Here is an 18,656-nt window from a genome sequence, read left to right on the forward strand (position 1 = left end):
TCTTTTTGTATCCAGCTGTGTTAATAGCTGCAGAGGCCAATTCTTCTTCCTGTGAGCTATAATTAGTTAAATAAAAACACCAGGCCAATTTTAACATTATATGTATCACATCTCTTGCTTTTTACTTTTTGGGTGACATTTAACTGTTTTAGCCTTACAGACCCATTCTTCAGAACAAAAGCCTCCTCTTCTTACCAACAGCAAAAAAAAAAAAAAAAAAAAAAAAAAAACAGAAAGAAAAAATCTTGTCAAAAAACCTACTTTGTGAGGTTTTGGAGTGACAGCTATTTTTGCTTTAATCCTTATCTCTTCTTTTTCACAGCTTTGCGTTTAACTCTGTTCTTGGCCTCTCCCCCTACCCTGTTGTCACTCTACCTAGCAGGGGAGAACTTACAGACAGCCACGGGCATGGTGACTTTGGGGGCTTATTTCACTCTCCCCTTCACACTCTCTCTCTCTTCCTCTCCCTTTCTCTCTCTTCACATTTCAACATCTACATTCCTACATCAGTCCACCTTCCAATATCAGATGTAGATCTCGGAGAGGTGTGTCTGCCAATCACCCCTTCCCCCTTTTTCAACTTCTTTACCAATTAAATTACCTTTGTTATATGTGTTCTGCAAGCATGCAATTCATGGCACCCCTCACTAAGGCTACTAGCTAGTCACAGCTGACAGTGCCAAAACTAGAGACTTGCCTTGCTATCGCAATTTTTCCATTCACAAACTTTAAAAGGTTGCAGGAACAAAGTAAACAACAACTTACTTCCAAAGTGACCCTGCCTGCACGAAAAAAATTTAAGGCAATGTTAGTTATTGCAGTGCAATTTACAACGAAGCTAAGGTTTGATCTGGGAAGGGCATCTGAGGACACAGAGCATGAGTTTTACAAATCCATATTTTGAAGAGGGAATGGACAAAATATGAATACAGTGGGGGGACAGCAAGTAAGGAATTTGACTGCCAGGATACATTGTCTAAAGAGGTTCCTGTGGTACAAACAATAACTGGATGGGAAGAGGCACTCTTGAATTTAAACCTTAATGTCATAATAGGAAACAGCACCAGAGCACTGCAGTGCTGAAGCACCTTGCCTGCAAACTCACCAGAGGCAAGCGACTGCTGCCTCGCTGCAGGGCTACCTGCAGCACGGAGGGAATCATGGCCAAGCCCTCCCTGCAGGCTTGGATAAACCACACAAGGAAACCACAACTTCTTCACAGCTCTCTAACTCACTCAAGAAATCAAACTACAGCAAGCAGAGATCCCCCTACCATCTTTTTCATGTGTGTGTCATACACCTACAGTGAAGCTGAAAGTAACAAATTAACAGCTTACATTAGAAGATCCTGAAACCTTTTCTTTGTCCAGCTTTGTGGGTTCCCTTTTATATATGTAGCCACCTGCAATTCTGGTTAAAAAAATGAGCCTTATTTTTCAGAAGTGCTATGCATGTACAATTCTAGCTGCTGTTCCAGGTGCACTACAAGTAATCAGTACTTCCAGAAAAACTAACAAACAAACAAGACAAAAACTAAGAAAGCAAAAAACACCTTTGGGTACATGAAAAAGGACTGGCTGGAAGGAATAATATTTCTCATTGACCTACTAATCAGCTGGTGTTACTTTTAGTTTAACTTTACACACTGAGAACCATTTGATTGAATAGCCTTGCCTCGACTCAAAATAAATTAAAACCAGGTTTTGCTATGTCACAGCTGTAAACTAGTTTTTCAGTCCTAGAGTACAGCGAGTTACGTATTTCAAGATGAAAAATCACAATGCAAATTGGAATAAATAGTTTAAACTACTTGTACACAGCAAAGGGAAAAGAATTAGCTGAATCAATAGCTCAATGAAGACATCTGCTCAGTATGAAGCATCCTCCCCTATTTCCTTCCCCAGCCCAAACTTCCTTGTTAATTTTTTTTTTTTTTAATCCTCTTGGCCCAAATTTTAAAACTGTAGCTGTCATCTTCCTATCTTCTGGGATAACCCCTATTCATAATTTCACTTGTAAATCTCATCCCAGTAAGTTGCTACCTGCCCCTGGGACCAATAAAACATCCCCCATCCAAAATCTAGTTTCTCCCTCTATTACTACATTTTTAATGACAGGAACTGTGAAACTCTCTCCTTTTGTTCTTGTTACTTTTACAGTATCTTTGCTTACACTATAACCTTTCGGAATATTTAACAGGTTCTTTCTGCCCCTGTGTCTACCACAAATCCCAATTCTTCTTCTTGGGGGCCCACTTTTAAAGTTATCACAGACTCCAGATGGTATTTGTCCCCCCCAAAAATAGAGCTTCAACATCCCTATTCTTCCTCTGTGCTCATCTCTTTAAAAATTTTCAGATCTTTTACCCTCTCAGGGCAATCTCTCTTATAATGTCCTTCGCCCTTACAGTAAAAGCAGATACTCCTGGAATGCTCCTGAGACTTGGTTTGTATTGGGGTTTATTCCTTCCTGTTCCCCTGTCTCTACTACCATCATATCTAGGAGTAGTGCTTGTGTGTTTTTGATTTTTTTCTTGTAATTGTTTTCTTGCATGGTGACTGCCACAATCATCACTTTTAGTTTGGCTTTGGCCACAGACTTTCTGAGCCTCCTTTAATAAATTATCTAGTGATTTGTCATGCTGATCTTCAATTTTTTCCATTATCTGGCCAAGCACAAAGTTAATCCTTAACAAAGCTTTTCTCTCACATGAGTCTCAGGATCCATTCCGGAATGTTGCCTTATATTTCTCCCAAGTCTGTCCAACCATTCAGTTGGAGCCTCCCATTTCCTTTGCTGTGCCTCAAAAGTCCCTTCAGCATTTTGCCCTCGAGATGGTGCCCCTTTTATTCCCTTGATTATTAAATTACGATACTCATTCATATCTTTTCTCCCCTCATTATTTTGACCCCGCACAGGAGGTGCAGTTGGCATTTTGTCCACTCCAGGGGGCCCCTGTGGATTTTCTTTACTCCAGGCTTTTATGCCTGCAATTCTGATCATTTCCCTTTCTTCTGGAGAAAATAATATCTTTATTATTGACCACATTTCTTCCCAGGTATAAATGTTTGAACCTAAAAATTGGTCTAATTGTTCAGCAGTGCTTATGGGATCCTTCAAAATCCCTTTGATTTCCTTTTTAAAATTCCTGACCTCAGCAGAAGTCAAAGGAGCATTCACAAACTTAGTTTCCACCCCCTCCCATCAGGACCTCTCTTAGTGGAAATAGATCTGAGTCTTTTTCTATAGCCTTTCTCCTGTGTTATGAGGAAGAGTCCTGTAGCAGAATTTCTGAGAGAAAGAGGGCATGATTTATATTTAGAAGGTTGAGCTACCCCAGTCTAGGCCTCAGATACAGGCCTTGGTGAGGCCTTGAAGCCTCTGACGCAGTTGGAAATTCAGTCTGTGGCGCAGTTAGAAATTATGTTAAGGTAACCACAGTGTAATTGAGCTTTCTGGGTGTGAAGTAGTATAGGTCTGCAGTGTGAAACTTTAACCACCTTAAGACAAAGACAAACAATGTTTGCTTGCCAATTGTACTCACAATTGTAAACTATATTGAAGTGTATATAAACTGCCATTTTACAAACAATAAAGGGAGAACGTACGTTTCACCACATTGGTGCGGATCTGTGTTTGTCCTGTCCAGCCTCCCGGAATTTATGAGTCCCTGATTCAGAGTCCGGAGAACACTGCCTTCTAACTGAACTTTTTGTGTTCCTATAAAGGGGGGTCCTCCAGAGAAAGAGAGTTTCTTGGAGCTGAAGCTGGTGCATGAACAGGAGAAGAAGCATCTATTCCAGCAGCACAACACAGTGCAGGACTGCCTGGTCCGAGACCATCAACGGGAGAGGGAAAACTGGAGGAGCAGTTTCGCGCTGCCACGGCAGAGCACGAGAGCCAAACTCAGGACAGCAGGAAACAAGACGGCCAGGTGATTTCTGGTTTGGAGAACCAAATCCACAAGCTGAGGGAGAAGCTGATCCAGCTGAACGCTCTGCGGAACCATCAGCTGCTGGACTTGAGCCTCCAGCGGGACAAGGAGAAGCTGAAGGCATCTCGAGACAAGGAGGCAGCACTGAACAGTCTGAGGATGGGAGATGGAAAAAGTGATATCTGAAAAAGAGGCACATAGCAGAGACAGAGGCGGACTTGAAAAAGGTGAGGGTATTTAGGAAGCAAGGATTCCAGTGCCAAGGTTACTTTGTGTGCTTTCAAAATGAGCAGTGAAGATGAAATAAAGGAAAAACTGGATGCGGAATTAGATCGCTATGTCATGGCTATGAAGCCCTGTGTCCTTAACCTGCAGAACAGTTCAGAAAGAAAAAGATGCTCACTATGGATTAAAAACCTCTGCAAATCTTCAGAAGCAGGCATAGGAATAGTGGAAAGGGAGAATCGAAACTTGTATACAAAACTGCTGCTCCACGTGCTGCAGAGAGGAGTTCTGAATGGTCCCTTCAGCCAGAAACCAGAGGAAGGAATGCTGAAAACTTTGCCTGCCTACATGCTGGAAATGAAAATTAAAACAGCAGAAGGTAAATTTCATGAAGAAAAAATGAAGTTACAACAGAAGCACGATGCTGATGTTCAAAAGATTTTGGATAGAAAGAATGATGAAATAGATGTGCTGAAGTCCACCTACCTAAAGAAACAAAAAGATTCTGAGGATATGATAAGAAAACTGGAGAAAAAAGTTCAGACCCTTGTTTGTGAGTCTCAAGTTGTGAGAGAAGCCAAAGAGCAGCAGCTTGTGGAGCTGAAAATGTGTGAGCAAAGCAATGATCTCTTGAACAATGAGTGGGAGAAAAGGCTCCACGATGCCGTGGCCGAGATGGAGAAGGAGAAGTTCAACATCTGGAAGAAGCAGACGGAAGATACGCAGGAGCTGCTGGAGGAGATCGACGCCCGGCTGGCCAAGATGGAGGAGGAGCATTTGCAGCAGACACAGTCAACTAATGAGACAGTCCAAAAGCTGGGGGCCCTTGTGCAGCAGTTGACTGTTGAGGCTGAAAATAGTAATTTACAACATCAAAAATTATCTCAGGAGAAGACTGAGGTAGAACAGCGCTACCAGGAGGTCTGCTCCCAACTTGAGGAGCTGAAAGAAAGGTACAAGTTACTTCAGAAAGACAAGCACCAGATTATACAGGAGTACAAGGAGAACCTTCAGCAACTACAAAGTAAATTTGATGTTGATAGAGATTTTCTGAAGCAGGAACAAGCTCAGACGTGATGTGATTGCAGAATTACGCTGTGGAATGGCTGTGCTGAAACAGCAATTGCAAGACTCTGAACATCAAAGGAAGCAACAGCTGAGGGAATACAAGTTTCAGCAGGACAAGCTTCACATGCAGCATGTGTATGAGAAACAGATTAATGGCATTTGGAATGATCTGGATAAAGAAAGAGAAGATGCTCAAAAGAAAATTCACCACCTGGAACAGGCTCTGAAGGAGGAGGAGGAGCAGCTGAGTGAAGTGGTTTGCCATAGAAGTGAATTTTTTCAGGAAGTTGGGTCAAACCAATCAGTGGTCAGGTTTGGATATTGGCACCTGGAGTGACCACTGAAGGCATAGACACGCCTCTGAGAACACAGGGGCTTAGAAGCAAGAACTCCCAGGGGAACTCTCTCTTTGGTTCTGGTCAGAGTGCAGTGCAGGCTCTCCCCTGCCCAGCCACAGGCTGGGTGTGGGAGGGGAAGCCATGCGGCCTGGACAAGGTAGGCTGAGGGGGCTGAAGGACTGGAACCGAGCCAGCTCCTGCGGACAGAAGGGTGGAGAGAAGCAGAGATGCCTTTGTCCCCCAACCCGCAGAGGGAAAGAGACAGGGAGTGTGATGGTATCTGAAATTTGCCAGCAGAGAAGAAGGAGGTGGGAGATGCCCAGCGTGGGAGTTGGGAGTTCTGGGCAGAGATTTCAGCCGTCCAAGGAGTCTGAACTTTTAACCCTATCCTGGGAAATGAAGGCTTTGTAAAATATTATTCCTCCTTGATTTATAGTGGAAGAGAGACAGTCTGGGACCTGAGATGTTAGAAGAAGAAATTTTTAGGTGGGAGGAGATGATGGAGTAGCTTTTGGCTGCACTTGTCTTGTTAGCCATAGACTGAACCAAATTCTCCTGCAATAAAGACTGCATTTTAGGGGGATGCAGTGGTGACCCAAGGAGACCAGCTTCAGCAACCACCAGCACAGGAATGGCAAGAACAGAGAAAAGCTGAGGAGGGAATAGTGATGCCCTCTGTCTCAGGAAGAAGATGATCTCTGTTCTTGGACCCTCAGCCCCAGTGGGAAAATCGGGGGGACTGTGGTCCCAAGATGAGAAGCTGAACTGTTGTCTCTTTTGGTCCGTGGCAAAGCATCCTTAAAGGAGCCCTATAGGCAGTCTGTCCATGCACGGTGGTGAGAGCACTGTGACATGGAAAGGAGAGTGTCACACTGGCAGATTTTCTCTGGGCGGTGCCATGTGTGACATGGAAACACAGGAGGTGGCAACTGTGTTTCCTGGGAGGTCTATGGTACAGAAGAGACGCCTCTCTCTCGATGGACTGAGTACTGATTATCTGAAGGGTGGCAACTTGATCAGGAATCCCGGGTGATGTCTCACTGTGGTAGTTTTGGAAACTGGGTGGGAGGAAGAGTGTTCTGGAGGGTCTTCATCCTGGATTTAGTGTGTGTGTCTTGTACAGTAGTAGTAGTTTAATAAAGTTTTTTTTCATTTGTTATCAAGCTTGGGCCTGCTCTGCTCCTGATAACATCTCACAGCATTTATTTGGAGAGGTGTATTTTCATGGGGGCACTGGCATTGTGCCAGTGTCAAACCATGACACTGAGGTGGGTGACGGAGGTACAGAGGCTGCTTTTCTCTAACAATTTTATTGTATATTCCTCCCTTTGTCTTCAGGATTGCCTGGAAAATAATAAGATGCAGTGGCAGAGAAGATTTCAACCCAACTGGAAAATAGAGGCTCACCTGTAACTGGCCACTCAGTATTAATTATCAGCTCCACAACTTCTCCAAGGAGCTTTTCCAATACCTGGGCCTTAGGCAAGCCCCGTGTGGGGTGAGGACATCATGCCAGGGAACCACTGAGCAGCACAAGGGCAGAGCTCTGGGGGGACTGGAAGCTGCTGTCTCCAGAAGCAGCAAGGCAGGAGCTAATGTGTGGGAGTCTGCATGAGGTGTATGAGAGCACTGGGCACAACAGGCTTTGGATGTGTGCCTACGTGCAGAAACACTCTATTTAAAGCAGCAGCACTTTGGGGAAGCGAGGCAGCATTCATTCCTCCTCTAAAAAAACACTCCCTCCCTCCTTCAGCATTCGATAAGGAGTGGCCATGGGTTTCCAATGTTCTTGTTTGACTTAAGGGACTGTTAGATTTCAGAGGTCACAGACTCATCAGGGCACAAGAAACAGAAACAAATAAAAACCATTTATCCTTTAGTCCACATCTAAAGACAAAAAGAAAAAAAACATAATCAGATTATGAAAAAAACACATTTGCTTCCTTATTCCTCTTGGGGGAAGCTAGACTTCAAAAAAGGTGGGGATTTGGGCAAAATGCACAAGTTCCTGGTAGCAATGGGCAGGGTGTCCCCAGCAGTGAGGAGCCCCCTGGCCGTGTCCCCTGGCTGTCCCCAGCAGCACTCACCTCCCGGTACTCATAATAGATCTTTGTCGTACTCAGAGCCACCAATGGTGATCTCGGGGACGAAGCGTGGGATGGACACGGAATCCAGCACTCCAGCCTTGTCCTGCAAGCTGAAGGGAAAAGGAGCACTCAGTTCACACCCTGCCCCAGCAACAGCTAAGTACTGTACCCGGAGAAGCTGTGGCTGCCCCATCACTGGAAATATTCTGAGCCAAGCTAGATGGAGCTGGGATGGAGCAACCTGATCCAGTGGAAGGTGTTCCCTGCCCATGGCAGGGGGTGAACTGCCAGGGCTTTAAGGACCCTGCCAACCCAAACCATTCTAGGATTCATTATCATTATTCTATGATTAAAGAGCTACTTTTCTGTTAAATAAAGCTTCCAAAGGTTTGGGCTATTTTCCAAACATTTTCCTTCTCCTTACAAATCTATGATGTATTGCCTCTCATCCTTGCCTCCAGTTTGTTCCTGCTCCAACTTCCTGCTTCTCCATTTCCCCTCCCAGGTTCATCCTCCTTGGAGATGCTCCATCATTCCTGGGACCCTTCTCCATGAATCCCCTCTGGCTTTTTTGCTTTCTATAAAAGCAGTGTAAAAAACAGTGGTTTTATTGAATGCCACACACTACCTTGCTAAATTCCCATCCTAAATGGACCAGTACTGAGACAGTGAGAGGGTCTGGAAGGAGGCAGTGCCCCCAGCACCCTGCCTTGGAATACCTGGAGGAAGCTGCAGCAGCTCCGGTGATGGATCTCAGGATCCACCACTCTGCACAGCACCAGCACTTCAGATATCCCAAATTTAAAATGCCTGAGAAACTGCTAGCAAGCCTCCTGCTGCCTGTGGTTATCCACAGGCTGACAGTGCCACCTGCACGTGGCTGGCAAGAACACATCCCTTTCCAGGCAGCACTGACCAAACCCTAAATCCAGCACCAGAACCTCTGCAAATTGGGTTGTTTTCAGTGAATTACATTGCTCAGCAAATACTGACATGCACATCAAGCACATGCCCTGAGCAAAGCAAAGTTCATCATCTTTAAGCAATTATTTTTACCCCCAAATCATAAATGTTGGGACCTTTCCTCCCAGCAGTGAAGAGTTCCAAAAAGTGAACCGGTAACATACCCTGATATTCACTCTGTAAATTATCCCACTACAGACAGATTTGTCTGGAATACAATAATCCAGTCAAAGGAAGTGCAATAATCCAGTCAAAATTCAGATGGAAGAAGGTGAGGATAAATGCTCTTTTCCAAGATCCTCTTTTCCAAGATCAGGATCAACAGCAAAGATGCTTCCTATAAACTACAACGTTTAACTTCAACAGCATTAAAGGTGCATTTCACATGCTGGAAGGCACAACAGGGAGTCCGGGCAGATATAAAGCATAACATCACACACGGAAATAAGGTTTTGTGGTCATCCACTCTGCAGTGAATCCACTCCTTCCCAAATCTCAACCAAGTGGCCATTTGGAAAGGACAATTCCCAGGCACAATTCATTTTAGTTAAGGGCCAAATGACAAACTTGCTGCTCCCAAAAGCTATTTGCACAAGAAAATAATGAAAGCTACTGATGGCTTCTCCGTGTTCTCTGCACCTTCAGAAATAATTGGGAATACTAAGCAAAAGCACACCCATTGCCACAACAATGTCTAACCACAAACCACAGCCACTTGCCAGGACTAATTCCCTGCTCAGCAGGAAGCATTTACAGACACCTTTCATGTTTCTTTCATTTTGTTTCTCTCCCCCAGCAGAAAATTGTCCCTATTTATTCTTTTCTGACCCTTTACCAGACTTTCCTGAAGGAGCTCTCAGCATGCAGCACCTTGCTAAAGGTGCAAGGTGGGGTAAGGGAAGGAAACAGGTTAGAAAAAAATAAATTAACTAAGCAACCCAACAAAAACCACCTGTGTTTGCATAGTCCGGGCTGTGATTTCTCAACACCTGATGTTGGCATAGTCACAAAACCTCAAGTGACAAGAGAGACCTAAAAGCCAACACCACAAAACCATTCCAGATAAGTTCCATGTTGATAAAGGAAATTAATATTCTTCCTTCTGCCAAAGGGACTCCAATTCCCTCATTTAGCCAGGCAGAACAGGTACGGCATGGCCAAGGTGAGGCACAGCCGCTGCCTTGGTGAGCAAACACTCAACATCAGCATCAAAAACAGAAAAAAATTTCCAAACAAAAGCAGGTCTGCAAGAAAAGGGGAGAAGGTGTAACAGCAGCTCTTCAAACCTAGAAAAGCCACTGCAAAGAAGAAATCACAAAGTGTTTCAATGCAGCAAAAAGATGGGATGGACAGATGCAGTGTTTCAACTGCAGCAAAAAGATGGGGTGGACAGGACAGATGGGGTAGACAGGACAGCAACCTGGGATAGTGGAAGGTGTCCCTGCCCATGGCAAGGGGAGGGATGAAATGGACTTTTAAGGTCCCTTTCAACCCAAACCATTCTGGGATTCTATGATTTTATGATTAAGAGAGAACCAAGTTGCTAAAGAAAATAGCTTCTAGTGCCAGAAGTTTTTACAAGTAATAGTTCATGAGATTTTTGGAGTCTCCATGACAGAAGTTTCAAAGCCAGGTCCAACCCATCTCTTGCCAGCCCTTCTAGTCCTGCTGTTTGCCATCAGACATTTAAACAGGGACACTTCTCCTTGCTAGGCAAAGCTACACTGGGAAGCAGAGCTGCAGGGTCTCTGTCCCTCTCTGCCAGGTTCTGAAGGAGCTGCAGGGACAGATCAGATTTAGTTGTACAGTTGTCTGATGCAACAACTAAAGTTCCCCCTGAGTTGATAAATAACACAGGCAAGGCTACACAGCCTGCAGTTCCTCCTCCCAAATGTGATTTCTTTTGCAATACACGTAGACAGACAAATGGCACTGGGAAGGGCCCAGATAAAAACATGCCTGAAGCAGTGCAGTAGCAGCAGAGGAGCTCCCCGAGACATTTAAAAAGCCAGAACCGTTTCTGTTGGAGAGGAAGGGAAGATGTGAAGAACATCCTCTGGAAGACACCTCCAGATTTCCAAGCCACAAATGCAGCCCTTTTTAACCTTTTACCAAGATCCCACAACTGCTGTCAGGGCAAGGGAGAGCACTTAAGGGCAGGCAGGGAGAGAAAAGAGATCATTATGCAACTGATTGCCCATGGGTTGGGCTCAGCGGTTTGATGAGCTGCATTAATCACTCAGAGGCCCTGCTGGGGTTTCCATGCATTAGATCCTATCCATGCACAATAGAAAGTTCTCCTCAGTCCTGCTCACCCATCCCGGTCCCCCAGACACAGTGGTACAAGCTGAGGGTGGAAGAAAACAGCAGGGCTGACAGCCCCAAGAGCTGGGAGGTCAACAAAGGAAGCAACTGCAGATGGAAAACCCAACAGGGCAGAACTTTGATTAGATACGAGAGGAAATTTCCTCACTGGAAGGGTGGTCAGGCATTGGAACAGGCAGTGCTGGAATCACTGTCCTTGGAAGTATTCCAGAGCCATGTGGGTGTGGCACTTGGGGACATGGGCTCTCGGTGGGATCGGCAGTGCTGGGAGAATGGTGAACTCCATGATCTCAGAAGGCTTTTCCAACCTAAACGATCCTAAATAGCTGCTGGAGCCTGCCAGGAACACCCAAGAGAGGGCAGCAGGTGCCTGCACACGAGGCAGGCACTGGGACCTGTGCCAGGAAAGCAGGAAAACCACTTTCCAAAGGAAAAATTCCCATAGGCACGGGACACCTGCACAACTGTGGAGACCACAGGCTCTTTGCTATGTGAGCATTGGAAAAAAGGAGAAAAGCATCACCTTTAGGCTTCATGGACTCACACCTGGGCTGGGCATTGAATCCAGCATGCAATTCCAACACGGCCGACCTGCAGCAGGCTCTCTGCCTTTCTGGAGTTACCATGGGAAAAAATCATGTCCAAACACACTTTTACAAAGAGTCTCTTCCCACGCTGCCCGAGACGTTGCCCAGGATTCCCTCACTCTGCTGAGCAAAGCATGAGCTCAAGGCTGGCGCAGGATGTGTTGTCACCCCTTTGTCGATGCTCTGACAGCCCAGCATGAAAAAAAATCAAAAGCAAACCACAGGAGCTGGGCTCAATGCGAGTCCCTTCCACACAGGATATTTTATGGCTCTGTGGTTTAAATAAGCAGCTTATTGCATTCTAGAATCTTCAAACAACCCCATGCTTTTGCCAAAGAATAATTTCTTATTACTTACAGTGACAAGAGCCTTGTGCAGTAGACTCACCCCCCTCCAAGGTTCAATGAAAAATTCAGTCCTTTAAAGCAATTTGCTCCCTTCTAAAACTGCGAAATAGAATTTTCACACAGTATCTTCACACACTTCTGTAATGGTAAAGTTTCCTTCAACTCCCTCCTACTCATCACAATTAATAATCCTTTCCTAATACCTGTATTAGTAGTGTGGAGCTATAGGAAAACAAGCAACTTATTTCCTCTTTCAAAGGAAGTCTGATTGTGGTAATTTTTAGGGCCTAAGTCAGCAGATGCTATCCTCCAATCACTACACAAAAAAACCCTCATCTTTGACACATAAAATGCACCCAAATCATGACTTGATCCTCTCAGACGCCAGCCAGCACTGCTCTTCTGCAGTTTATCTTCACTCCTTGATAGAAAAACCATACAATTAGGAGCACTATCTCTATTTTTAGGAGGTATTTAAAGTAACAGTACAGAAAAGTAAAATGCAAGCAATGTCACAACTCTGCAAAAAAAGTTTAACTTGGTTATCCAATGCCTGTCACAAAGACACAAACTCAATTTAAAAATCTGTGTTTCTATTAACCTGTGAGATTACCAGGAAATAATGAAAACAATATAATTCTTACGTTTTTAAAAATGTAACTATGCTGAAATTTCCACCTGCACATTCAATATGAAGATGAAGTTGCAGCAAAATGGGGAGCCTGTCTCACTTCTGGTATTAACAGCCTTACAAGTGCAGCTATATTCTTTATATACATCTTTCTATTTTATATAAACAAACTGACAAATTAAACATGATGCATTTGTAAAGAATTATTAAAATCAAATTAAATTATATTCCAACAAGTTATTTTCCAGTGTCTGAGTCTGATCTCTTCCAACTGGGCAGACAAGGATCTTTGACAAAAACCACTCTTAAACTTGTCTGGAGCCTCTTGTCTCAACAATCAGCAGCAAAAATGCTACACCACATTCCAGTGCCAAGCATCAATATCACAAAATATAACCCCACCTTTAAAAACTCATGGCTTTGACCATTTTCCCTGGGATTTAATGCCAAGAATTGTTCAGTGGCTGGATGATGTCACACTTTACTAAAGTCTCAAGTGATGGAAAGAAACATCATCTTGCTCCACCCATGGCCTCTTGTCAAACTTCAGGTACTCGATGTCTTCAATTACCTGGAATCAGAAAAGAAAGCTCACCAAGGGTGGTTTGATCCAAAAAATCAATGAAATAATCAAAACAGTTCATTAAACAAATGAGAGAGGCTTCACTGCTAAAGCTGTAGTAATAAGACAAATGTCTAGAGATAACATGATCATCTCCCAGGTCTACTTCTGGAGGCTGTGGCCCTGCCAGGAGTACTGGGCACACACGTGGGGGATCTCCTAACATCCCGTGCTTTCAGCTTTGGATGGTAGGGAATAAACTGGCTGAGAGGTGCCTTGTTGCCAAATTCTTACCAGATCCAAGACATTCTTCCTTAACCTGCCACTGGGGCTGAAAAAACAGGAAGATATGACCTCACCCCTGAGGGAGAGGAGGAGGAAATGGAGGTAAGTCAAAATTTAACTCCTTTGTGTTACAAAAATAAAGTTTGGTCGTTTTTATTCACAGAGAGGCTCAGTAACACATTCTCTGAGACAGGCAGGGGAGCAGGTGTGGCATCTGCCTCAGTGCTGTGTGCTTCATAGCACAGAAACAAAGGCACATTTCAGGCTGGAAAACTCAGGCCTACAGGAGCTGCAGCGATGAGTCCAAGGGCTCAGGATTTCACCATCCACCACGACCCACCCATGCATGAAAGGAAAGGTAACTCACAGCTCAGAACCCTTCCAATAAGCAATGCCAGCTCAGCAATTCATTCCTTCACCATCCCCAAACTTATCAATCCCTGCTTTGAGCTTCACTTACAGCCTGGCTCCACCAGAAAATAGATCTTTGTTGCTCCAGGAGGCAATTGCTTATCACACCTGGCTGCCTGGAGCTGAAGGAAACCTGCCCTGGTGTCAGGAAAATGCACTTCATGTGCCTGATGAGATGGAGACAGCACCTTGGAGCAACCTGGGAAGGAGCAGATTGTTACAGCTCCAAACATCCCTTTCCAGAGACCTTTTCCATAGGGAAAGGATAAAGCTTAGGTTATGACCAAATTCCTGATGGCACACTGTCAACCCATTGACAGGTGGGCCATGCCAGCGATGAAGTGACAGAATGATAAAAGAAAAATCCTTGTGTTCTTTAAATACACTGTAATTATTCCCTGCAAACACTAAATCCCAGATATTACCACTTAAAAAATTATAACCAAGTGCTATTACAAAGTAGCCTCGACTATAAAGATCCACTCTTACCAGAATTGGTAAGAAATAATGATTTGGACATGACTGAATAAACACTTTTGAGGCACAAACTGCTGCAACATAACTCCAAGGTAAGAGGAAGAGAGGTATAAAGTTAGTTCAAACAGCCATTATTTCTTTGACTGACAAGCTGAACACAAGCCATTCCTTCTCCACTCCACAGCAAAGCTTTGGAAACTCTCTGAACCTGGTAACAGCACTAATCACAGAGTTGCTACAATGGGCTCAAAATGTGCTACAGGGGGGAAGGAATCTGCATTCAAATTAGTTTTGCTCACTGTTATCATCACATGAGAAGGTCTCTCTCCCAGCAGCTCCTTAACAATGGCGTCAGTTTCGCAACCAAAAACAACTGCTTAATTTATCAGGAATGCCCTGGCACCCCCCAGGAATTAGAGCAAATATCCAAGGCTTTAAAAGAAATTAAACATAGAGCTAACTTTGTATTCCCAGTTTTACCCTCAAGCTAAACAAGTGTGAAACATCCTAATGAAGCTCATTTCAGCACTCATTACTCCTTCAGCCACTAGAAGCAAAGTGAATTACAACAGGAAACCCCAACTGACCTTTTCAGGACACTTAAAAAATCGTTTCTAAGCTGTGTATATGTGCTCTGAACGACCCAAAAGTTATTAAGCTAGAAGGCCATAAAAAATTCAGCTCCCAAATCCCTAAGCAAACAGATTGGAGTGGGCTAATGAACACTGCTGTCTGTCAAGAGGATACACCTGTGTAAACACACACCTTACAAGCCAGTGCTCTCCTGCTAATCCTTATTTCCAAATTTCTTCTGTGTCATCCCAGAGGGAAACTGAATCTGAACAGAAAAGGGGAAAAAAAACAACCAAATTCTTTCAAGTATCAGTATCTACCACCAACACCCAACACTGACAATGACAACATCATGGGCTGGATAATCTTACAGGGTCTTTTCCAACCTTAATCATTCTGTGGCATTATACTTGAACTTCAAATAATAATCCTTCCCCTAGTCCAGATTTGTCCAAGCAAATTAAGGACTCCACTGGTGCATCTGATGACCCTATTTCAAGCAATGACAAGATTGCTGAGCTCAGGAGAGTCACTCCTTGAACAATAAGAGCTTTTGACTGACTTTAAACCCCGATTTAAAGGATTAAAAGCAAATCTCTAGTAATGGGTTTACTACAAAAAAATCTAGGGAGCAAACAATCTGCTTTATTCTGACCACTTGGAGATGTATCCAGAGAGAAGGACAGGGGAAAAAACGGGCATTTAACCCCCATCCCAACTTTCCTTTAATTCACCAAGTACCCATCTTGAAACACCACAGCTCTCAACTCCTATCCTTGCTTCTATATTGTTATCCAGAAAAAACAGATTATTTGGTCTAGAGTCTCTATATTCACATCACAACCTCAGCTTTTTTTTTGTTAATTTCAGCCTGATTTTTTGTGTATTTTTTCTATTTATTATCTGCTGTCACACTGAAGCCACCAGCCATTTTTTAGGGGTATAAACCCATACCATCCCAGAGGTCTGCTGGTTATTAATGATAACCTTTATCATCAAGTGCAGGAGCACCCAAAAATCCATCCACAACAGCAGAGGACACAGAATGTGGCACACAACCCTGTTCTTATAAAGGCAACCAAAAGGCCTAGAGACAAACAGCAGTGCACCTATGGGGGGAAATGGAGTGTTAATTTTAGGACCAGGGAAGTCCTTATCAATCTTTTCTGCTTCACACAGTCATATAACCAGAACGTTGAAGGACACCTCAGGCAAAAATGTCATTTTAGTCTGATTAGGGGCAGTTAAATATTAAAATACATTCTCTGAATATGCTAATAAGCGTAATGAGGTGCAGGCTACCACACATATGTATCTATTATTCAACTCTCTGCCAAGATCACACTGCACACAACATAGGAGGAGAGGGAGTTTGGGCTGTGTATAAGTAGGGTAAAAATTTCATCTCATTAGGATGAAGACCCAAAAAGCCCTTGGAGACAGCCCATGGGTAATTCTCCTCTCCCTCCTCCCAAGTGGGGATGATTCCTTGCCAAGCTTCCACGTAGGATTATTATTATTATCCAGTAAACATAATATTACTGTTATTAACAGACATCTATCTCTAGAACCGAAATGGGCCCAAAACCTGGTCAGAGTCTCAAAAACCTTGGTGCTCTTTCCCTCAGGGAACAGCAGCTAGATAGGACAGTTAATAATGGTGAAGCAAAAGGCTTCTGTTACCCTGCTAATAACCCTCCATGAGGGGGAAAGTTCACTGAACTAAGGCAAATCGATTAAACTTACTCCCAGAAAAGCAAAACTTACCTTCTCCACATCCTCAGCTGCAGTTGCTGTGTACTGCAGAACTTCACTGCTCTCATTGCAAAGAACACAGAAATTGAATTCCCCCATGAAACTGCTGTACCCGTCCTCCCCCCACCACTCCAAAAGGAACAGAAATGAAGTTAAAAGGCATAAACACCAAACCAGAATCATTGCAATTTTTTAGACTGCTCCTAGCTATTGCAATAGAATTCCTGTTGCACCTGTGAGCTGCTTCTTTGCTGGTGGAAAGCTGCTTCTAAAGGCATTCCAATTCGTGCCCTTTATCTTTTGTCCTCTCACTGCCACTGAAACCAGACTAGCTCCACCCAGCAACATACAACGCATGAACACTGAACGTTTAAAGGAATCCCTCCTTCCAAGCAGGAATGTTTTGCTTCTTTTTTAAAGTAAACTACCAGACTTCTGAGAGACTATAGCCAAACAGCTTCCTTTTGCTGGCAGGAACTCACATCTCTTGTGGACATATCCCTGCTTTAACATGGCATCCAGGAACACGAAGTCACTGTAGGGAGAGCGCTCCAGCACCACGCCTTGACCTGCAAGGGAGAGCAGGCTCCAGGTTGGAACAAAAGGAGCTGCAAGGTCCCTTCCAGCCCAAACCATTCCATGATTCCCCAACCTGTGCTGAGCAGGTGCTCCAAGGCGTCGGCGTACTGCAGGACTCGGCTCCCGAAGATCCAGGACTGCAGGCGGTACGAGTGCCCGTCGGGAGACTCGGGGTCCGCGTAGAACTTCTCCAGGCTACAGAAGCCATTGAACTTCTCAGGCAGCAGCTTGCCCTCCCCCGAGATCCTGTCCTGGTAGTGGATGTCTGCCTCGGGGAAGTACTTCATCCCTGAGAAAGAGAAGAAGCCCACAGCAGAAATAAGCTGTGCAGCAAACACCTCTTCAGCTACTGAGCACACAGCTGCTCCTTCAGCAGCTCCCAAACAGCCCCAGCTCCCCTGCCCATCACAGCAGAGGGCAACGAAGCCCAACCCCGACCTCTGCCATGGCCCAGGGAGAGCTGAGCTGTTCCAAGCACATCCACGTGGAGCACACAGACTCCATTAGAACTGCAGCTTCACTCACAACAAATCCCCATCCCAAACCGCACCAACATCACCCACAGAGCCTCCCCACTCCCTCCAGCATTTCCCAGTCAGGAACTGCTGCTCTGATGAACTTCCTCTGCACAAGAACCACGACTAAACTCTGTCAGCTCTCAGGGAAACAGACAGAGTGAGACATACCCAGTTTGTCTGCTATTTGCTGGGCCAGCTGGCCCTTCCCAGAAGACAGATTCCCCTCTACTGTAAAGACTTTGCTGTGCTCTGTGAACTTCTTGCTGGTCCTTTCTCCCAACATATAGTCACCACCCATACTGCAGGCTCTGCTCAGGGCTGGTGTGGATTCTTGCCTGGAGAAAAACACATGGAAAGCAGCTTTGGAGGGATTTTTCAGCTCAAACACTGTTTTTTCAGACACACACACAGGACACGCTCTTATGCATCTAATACAAGTTTTCACTCAGTAACCTTAGCACCGTCATTTCAGCTTAGCAACTGCAGCAGTGGTTAGGTGGGGAAGTTGTTAATGAAATTAAAGGCTGACAAGACAGAAAACATGGAATAATTTTCAGTCTGAAGGCCAGACACACAACACACCCAGAGTTCCCAAGAAAGACCCTACATCAGACTTTTGCTCGTACTTTGTGCGGTTCTGGGCACATAATAACACTAAACCCGCTCTCAGGAGAGCTACAGCTTCATTTCAATACAGCTTTCAATGCACCATTTCTGAGAGATGGCAAGAGGGACCCACCTGGGCTATGGGGCTGAAGGCAGGGCCTTTCTGAGCCCCGCTCAGAGCCTCCCCCAGGCCCCGATAAACATCGTACAAATCTCATTCTGAGCACTGCAGTGCCCTCCCTCACACAGGGGCGGTCATTTCTATCGAACACTCCTTTCCTCGCAGCACTACTGCCCACAGCCGCAACCGAAGGTCACTGCACTCCCCTGCACTTGCTCCAGTCTGCCTCGCATTTCGCCGCCTCTCCCAGCTCCCTGCCGGCAA

At 44.8% G+C, this 18,656-nt stretch overlaps 3 protein-coding genes across 6 annotated transcripts in view; 2 read left to right on the top strand and 1 right to left on the bottom strand.

Annotated features, from left to right (window-relative positions):
• LOC128796582 (protein kinase C alpha type-like) overlaps window positions 1–8,060 on the top strand; it is a 33,817-nt gene extending 25,757 nt beyond the window's left edge. For 2 of the 4 annotated variants that reach the window (XR_008433843.1, XM_053958387.1), the window contains one exon: window positions 3,729–3,859. Coding sequence is in view for 1 of the 4 variants with exons in the window: in XM_053958387.1 (XP_053814362.1) it covers window positions 3,729–3,778 (50 nt within the window). In the remaining 3 variants the exon portion in view is untranslated. Of the gene's footprint in view, window positions 1–3,728; window positions 3,860–6,903; window positions 7,173–7,688 lie in introns of those variants that run through there. The other 2 variants (XR_008433842.1, XR_008433841.1) reach the window with 2 other exon arrangements.
• On the top strand, window positions 4,220–6,724 carry LOC128796872 (centrosomal protein of 112 kDa-like). The gene is given in 2 exon segments (XM_053958918.1): window positions 4,220–5,232; window positions 5,234–6,724. Coding segments are annotated over 2 exon segments (1,344 nt in total). The 3' UTR covers window positions 5,565–6,724.
• Window positions 7,425–18,156, bottom strand: LOC128796873 (NADH dehydrogenase [ubiquinone] 1 alpha subcomplex subunit 10, mitochondrial-like). The gene is made up of 8 exons (XM_053958919.1): window positions 18,119–18,156; window positions 17,834–18,000; window positions 17,221–17,436; window positions 16,985–17,137; window positions 16,581–16,711; window positions 12,991–13,076; window positions 7,653–7,762; window positions 7,425–7,452 (listed from the first exon to the last, which is right to left on the bottom strand). The coding sequence occupies exons 1-7, from the start codon at window positions 18,130–18,132 to the stop codon at window positions 7,663–7,665; spliced, it is 867 nt and encodes a 288-aa protein (XP_053814894.1). The 5' UTR covers window positions 18,133–18,156; the 3' UTR covers window positions 7,425–7,452; window positions 7,653–7,662.
• Between the last annotated feature and the right edge of the window lie 500 nt (window positions 18,157–18,656).

The sequence above is a fragment of the Vidua chalybeata genome, chromosome 17 (assembly GCF_026979565.1).
Source record: "Vidua chalybeata isolate OUT-0048 chromosome 17, bVidCha1 merged haplotype, whole genome shotgun sequence".
Lineage (NCBI taxonomy): Eukaryota > Metazoa > Chordata > Aves > Passeriformes > Viduidae > Vidua > Vidua chalybeata.

What these genes read in the sequence shown, in the direction of transcription:
- LOC128796873 (XM_053958919.1), bottom strand. An exon ending in GGAGCACCTGCTCAGCACAG is followed by an intron (nt 17,138 to 17,220) that starts GTTGGGGAATCA and finishes TCTCCCTTGCAG; the next exon opens with GTCAAGGCGTGGTGCTGGAG. An exon ending in TTCCATCACTTGAGACTTTA is followed by an intron (nt 7,763 to 12,990) that starts GTAAAGTGTGAC and finishes TTTTCCCTTCAG; the next exon opens with CTTGCAGGACAAGGCTGGAG.